The sequence below is a fragment of the Wolffia australiana genome, chromosome 11, assembly GCF_029677425.1.
Source record: "Wolffia australiana isolate 7733 chromosome 11, ASM2967742v1".
Taxonomy (NCBI): domain Eukaryota; kingdom Viridiplantae; phylum Streptophyta; class Magnoliopsida; order Alismatales; family Araceae; genus Wolffia; species Wolffia australiana.
Window position 1 is genome coordinate 14,356,231 of NC_135845.1, and position 6,102 is coordinate 14,362,332.

At 43.3% G+C, this 6,102-nt stretch overlaps 1 protein-coding gene across 3 annotated transcripts; it reads left to right on the forward strand.

Annotated features, from left to right (window-relative positions):
• The first annotated feature begins 1,124 nt into the window (after nucleotides 1-1,124).
• Nucleotides 1,125-5,890, forward strand: LOC144709911 (uncharacterized). 3 transcript variants are annotated; one of them, XM_078583582.1, is made up of 4 exons: nucleotides 1,125-1,741; nucleotides 2,247-2,342; nucleotides 2,411-2,467; nucleotides 5,409-5,890. In XM_078583582.1, exons 1-4 carry the CDS (start codon nucleotides 1,672-1,674, stop codon nucleotides 5,423-5,425), a joined length of 240 nt encoding a protein of 79 aa, XP_078439708.1. In that variant the 5' UTR covers nucleotides 1,125-1,671; the 3' UTR covers nucleotides 5,426-5,890. The 3 variants fall into 3 exon arrangements, with proteins under 3 accessions (XP_078439708.1, XP_078439705.1, XP_078439707.1); XM_078583579.1 differs by lacking the exon at nucleotides 5,409-5,890 and adding an exon at nucleotides 4,603-5,283; XM_078583581.1 differs by lacking the exon at nucleotides 5,409-5,890 and adding an exon at nucleotides 4,636-5,283.
• Nucleotides 5,891-6,102: the final 212 nt, after the last annotated feature.

The window sequence follows — 6,102 nt, forward strand, 5'->3', positions numbered from 1 at the left end:
TTATCATCATCACCATCATTTTTATGATTATCGTCCTCATCATAATGTTGATCATTATTCTTATTATCATCATCCTCGCCATAATCCTTATCATTATCCTGTGATCTTCATCCGCATGATAGCCCTTTATCGCCATCCTTATCATTACAGTCCTCATCATATCCCTTATCCTCATCCTCATTATCATCCTGGTCATCATTATTATTATCCTCCATATCATAACACGTCCTTATCCTTATGATTCTCCGCCTCATCATAACCCTTATCATCATCCTCATTATAAACCTTTATCGTAATATTCATCCTAACATTTATCATCCTCCTTCTGATCATAATCCTAATTATAACATTTATCATCATCCTCATCATAGATCTTCTCATAATTTGTATCCTCATAATCATCATCATGTCCCCGATCATCATCCTCATTATAACCCTTGTCATTATAATCTTCATCCTAATATTTATCATATTCCTTGTGATTATTGTCCTCATGACCCTTATCATCATCCTTACAATCTGTATCCTCATAATAATCTTCATAATAATGCTAATCATAATCATCCTCATCATAACCATTATCATCATCATCACCATCCTAACCCTTATCATATCATCCTTATTCAAGAGAGCTTTGAATGAAGATATTTTACCATTTCCACTTCTTCAGCCTCTTCTTCGCCTCTGGTGATTTCGCCTTTGCTCGCATCCGGGCTTCTTGCCATGGAAACGATACGCAGACTCCCTCTATGCTCTGCCCTTGAACTGAACCAAGACCGTGGCCTTCTCCTCAACTTCCACTTTGACAGGCCTTTGCTCGCCACTGAAAGTGATCTCGTCGACTCGTAGAGGAGAAAATCCGTTGCAGACCGTGTAGTCTGATAATGATGCCCCGAACGCCAGCAAACAAAAGCGACTACAGCGCCATCTTAATCTGTGGATCCTGCACCATGTACAACTGTCCCCGGTGGGTGTCTCGCTTACTTCTCAAGCCTCCTTTCCGCCTCTCTGTTTCATTGTGGGACCTTGAACTCAGTGACGATATTAGAGAGGAATTCAGAAATTCTCTCTAAAATCATCGCTCAGTTGAAGGCCCCACAATGAAAGAGAGAGGCGAGAAGGGATCTTGAGAAGTAAGCGACACCCCCACCAAGGAAAGCCGCAGATGGCGTTCGACGCTGTAGACCTTTGCTTGCTGGCGTTGGACGCTTCTTCTTCTTCTTCTTCACAACGACACGGTCGGCGGCGACGACGGAACTTCTCCTCTGCAAGTCGCCGAGAGCACTTGGAATAGTCAGCAAAGGCCAGCCAAGGAGGAAGATTAGGAGGAGGCGACAGCTCTCGTTTCGGTGCAAGTGCGAAGAGGGAGTTTGGATATCGGTTTCCACGACAAGGAGCCCCCCGGCGGGAAGATTGATATGACCCTCCCTTCCTGCTCCGACGACGACGACCCTTCTGCGTTCTCGCAAAGAAACAGAGAGACGGAAAGAGAGAGAGAGAGAGAGAGAGAGAGAGAGAGATAGCCGACCTTGCTCTCGGTGGGACAGGTTATAAAGAAGGGGGAAGAGTGGAGGGGTCGAGGAAAACAAACACTAGACGGAGGAGGAGAGAGGTCCCTCGGATGGCCACCCTGAAGTTTCGCTCTTGGAGCGGCGTCGGTTGGCCACTTGTATGGACAGCGTTCGTTTGATCTACTCGACCGTTGCCGTAGATCCCGGGGGCGGAGGAGGTTGGAGTGGAGGTCTGTTATAGGCGTTGGATCTGAGCGCGGTTCTTTCTTTCCCGGTCTTTCTCGCTTGCTCTCTTTACCTCTCTCTCTCTATCTCTTTTCTTTCTCTCGATCTCTTTTGCCCGCTTTCGCGCTCTCTTCTCTTGCTCTCTCTCTCTTTATTTCTCTTGCTCTCCTTCTCTCTTTATTTCTCTCTCTCTTCTCTTGTTCTCTTTCTCTCTTTATTTCTCTTGATCTCTTTCGCTCTCTTTTTCTCTCTCGCTTTGTTTCTGGTTCCGCGCCAGGTTCCTTCTTTCTCTCGCTCTCTCGCTCTCTCTTTCTCTCGCTTTCTCTCTCTCTTGATCTGTTTCTCTCTCGTGTGGTCTCTCTCTCTCTCCCAAAGGAACTCTCGTTCGACACTTCCCTCTCTCGCTCTCTTTTGTGCGCTCTCGCTCTCTTTTGTGCTTTCTCCCTCTCTCTGTTGCTCTCTCCCTCTCGCTCTTATTCGAGATTTAGACTTCTGGTATAAATTTTGCAGATTTACCCGGCGACCAAAATCCCGTTATTTTGGCCCTGGCAATCCGCGGTTCATCGCCTCGTGTCGTCCGCCGACCAAATCAGGAAATTATCGACGGTAACAAATGAAAATTTCGATTCCGAAAGAAGATCAGCATTCAGCTTAAACTTCGAATAAACTTGCAGATTCCGGGAAGATTTCCGGCCACTGCGGAACATCTCTTCAATGTGCGATTCGACCAGGTTACATTTTAAACTTTATTGCTTATACAAACATATTTCTTTATTGGGCTCAATATGGGTCCTTCATGCCCAATAAAATCGGCCCACGACGATAAACAACACTCGTGCGAAAAAAGTCGCCCCATACACGTGCGATTCGGCACGTGCACCAGAGGAGCTAGTTGAAATGGAGATTTCGCCGTGCAAAAGTAAATATTATAAATCATTGTTCTTTCTTATTGGGCTTAACTATATCCGTTACACCCAATAGCGATGCCCACGCCAAAAACCTTGTGGACCCCACCAAGCAAAATAACACGTGGGATCTCGACGTGTCCGGTTCATCGCCTGATACATGGCCGGAATCCGGTGAGAGAGTCGCTGACGTGGCATTCCAGCCATGCAAAAAGTAGATAAGAAGCAAAGCAATTGAAAATATATAACTAGACATGGAGGACGCAAACAAATGACGAAAATTGACGGACGGAACGTATCGGAACGGAATTCCGTTCCGATATCCGTTCATCACAAAATTTTCCGTCATTTTCGTCATTCGTTTCCGTTCCGTCATCTGTAGGTTTTCGTCATTCCTATGTTCCGTCATTCGTATATTGACATAAACGGGACGGAATGACGGAAAACACTCCTCCCCCCCCTTTCCCCCCAGTTACTCACAAACTCTTCAGTCTCTGACCCCTACGTCGAACTCTTCAGTTCCCCTCTTTCATTTCAGTTCAGTTCCGTTCAGTCCCCCCCTTCGTGTTTGTCACCGTGCTCCCTCCTCTACCGGAGCCCCTCTCCCCCTCTCCGTATCTCACCCCTCTCCCTCTCTCCGTTTGTCCCTTCTCTCCCTCCCAAAGCATCTCTTCTCCCCGCGATCCCCTCACCTTCACTTCCCGCCTCGCCTCGCCGCCGCGGTCGGCACTGCCATCCACGCCGACGTTTGCCCGCCATTCCCCTCGCAAAGAAAATCCCGTCTAAAAATATTAGCATGTAAAAATTAAGTTTAAAATTATACATTGATATTTTATATTGTCATCAGTCGCTTTCGTCATTTGTCCGTCATTTTCGTCATTTTCGTCATTCGTCATTCGTTACAGATGACTATGACAAATGATGAATGACGAATAGAGGACCGTTCAGTCATCCGTCAATTGATCCGAACGAAACCAGATGACGAAAATGGAATGACGGATGACGAAGTCGTCATCCGTCATCCATGCCTATATATAACTTCGTCCAGATTATATATTCCGGGAAAAGTTTTCGGGAGGCATGAAAGTTGTCCATTCATGACATTGGAATCACCGTGAAGTTTAGAAATAACTTAAAGGTTGAATTCTGTCAATCAATTACGTTTATATTGTCTTCATAAATAACAAAAGACCCAAAAAACCCAGTCCCACATGAGGAAAGATACATCTTGGACATGAAAGGGACAGATGACGACTGGTGACGGATGAGCACATGACATGGAGTTATGAAGTATACTGTCCTGATGCGTTCCATCACATAATCATCACCTGTCATTGAACGGTATCCCCTCGCAGAGGTGATTAGAGGACATATCAACAATTAAAATGTTTAGCAGTTTAATTTTTTGAACCTTTTCAGTTCTCTCTCTCTTTGTCCTATCCCTCTCTCTTTTGGACACCCTCCCTCTATCTCTATCTCTTTCTTTCTCTCTGTCCATCTCTCTGTCTTTCTCTCTCTATTTCTCTCTCTTTCTTTCTCTCGTACCACTCTCTCTCTCCAATTTCCTCTCTCTCAAACTCCATGTCCCTAATCTCTCGTACTCCCTCTCTCTCTCCCGTACCCTCTGTCTCTCTCTCCCATACTGCCTCTCTCTCTCTCTTCTCTCATCAAAATGTATCACAATGTTAGTTTCCCTTTTACTTTTTCCCCTTTTTCATGCTTTAAAAGTTCTGTCATCTTCATCACCCATGATAGGCGTTCCGTCACATCACACATCTGAGACCCTCTGTCATTGTCACATCACACGTCACCGATTTTTGTCACATCATCTGTCATCGTCATGGGGTTAAAAATCATCATCTATCACCGTCATGTAATCCTCCCTCGTGACAAATGATGTGGCATATGATGTTTGTTGTTCATTAGTCCCACAAACGTTATATTCTCTCTTATTTCTTCAGAGTGTCTACTGAGCAAGCGGCGTAATCGTGCAGCTGAGCGTTGGAGGCACCATACAGGTGGTGGTAGAGGCTCGCCTTAGATGATGATGATGATGTGATGGTGATGGTGGTGATGATGATACAATGATGATGATGACAGTGGTGGTGGTGGTGGTGGTGTGATTCTGATATAGTGAAGGTTGTGGTGATGGTGGTGAGATGGTAATGACAAGGAAGAAACAGAAGTAGGGACTATGGCTGTGATTCCGACCACTACCTGTTTTCTGTATTTCAATTGTTGGTAATTGTGAAGATGAAGGTTGATGATGATGATGATGATACAATGATGATGATGACAGTGGTAGTGGTGGTGTTGGTGGTGTGATTCTGATATGGTGATGGTGTTGGCAATGGTGGTGAGATGGTAATGATGACGTAGAAAGAGAAGTTGGGACTATGGCTGTGATTCTGACCACTAGCTGTTTTCTGTATTTCAATTGTTTGTGATTATGAAGATGAAGGTTAATGATGATGATGATGATGAAGATGGCGATGGCGATGAGGTGGAAAGGGAACATAGATTATCAGTTTCTAATTCTGGGTATTGATAACATGATAAATGAACCTATATTTTCATACATTTTAGATGTTTTTAGTATTATTAATTTATAATTTATCATGTTATTGTTTGAATTAACCAAATATTTATGCATTAGCTAATAATTCCAACTTTTGCACATTATGATTATTTTTCACTAACTTCATTGACTTCTATAAAGTCAATCAGTTTTATTTCTGATGAGTATTTTATAGTTCCAAATGTGCAGAAATTTACAGGAATTAGAAGATATCATTATGAGAAAAATTGAAGGATTTTGGGAGCTTAGTGATTATCAAAATGGGCTGCAAATGATGAAACAAAATTGTGGGATTTTAAAGGTGAGACCAGAGGGGCTTGGACCACGACCTGACCTACATATTGGGCCTGAAAACACATTAAAAAAGAAACAAACTAGAAATTACAAGGCAAAGCTCTCAACCCATGGAGAAAAAGAGGCAAAATGGCAAGAAAAGAGAATAGATAATGCCCAAAGGGGTATTTTAGTAATTCTCACAATGTATAAATAGACTTTTTCTCCCTCATTTTCCCTCATTCTGGACGTGCTCTAGCAAGTGGCTGGCCAGCAGGACAAGGCATTTTTCAGAATCCAGGTTGTTCAACCTGCTTAATGTAAGTTTATTGAAGTTTTCTCTTAATCTCGTCTCTTGTTTGCATTGAAAAACGCCTGATCCTGGCAAAATATAAGGATCCATACTTGAGAGGAAGCATTTAGGGCTCAGTAAACTTGCATTGAGGCTTTAGGATCTTAGATTTCTACCTTCTCCATCATTTCCCATCCATTTACCCTTAAAATCCATCACTTTCTCACTCTAAACACTAATTTTCTCCACTTTATCTCTCTAAAATAGGTTTTTTCTCTCATTAGACCTTCATCTATATCCTTAGTTACTCCCCTAAAA

Excerpts from the sequence above, each read along its gene's own strand:
- LOC144709911 (XM_078583579.1), top strand. The coding sequence starts at position 1,672 with ATGGACAGCGTTCGTTTGATCTACTCGACCGTTGCCGTAGATCCCGGG. Across the intron at positions 1,742-2,246 it reads CGGAGGAGGTTGGAGTGGAG|ATTTACCCGGCGACCAAAAT; the intron begins GTCTGTTATAGG and ends TAAATTTTGCAG. Across the intron at positions 2,468-4,602 it reads TCAATGTGCGATTCGACCAG|AGTGTCTACTGAGCAAGCGG; the intron begins GTTACATTTTAA and ends TTATTTCTTCAG.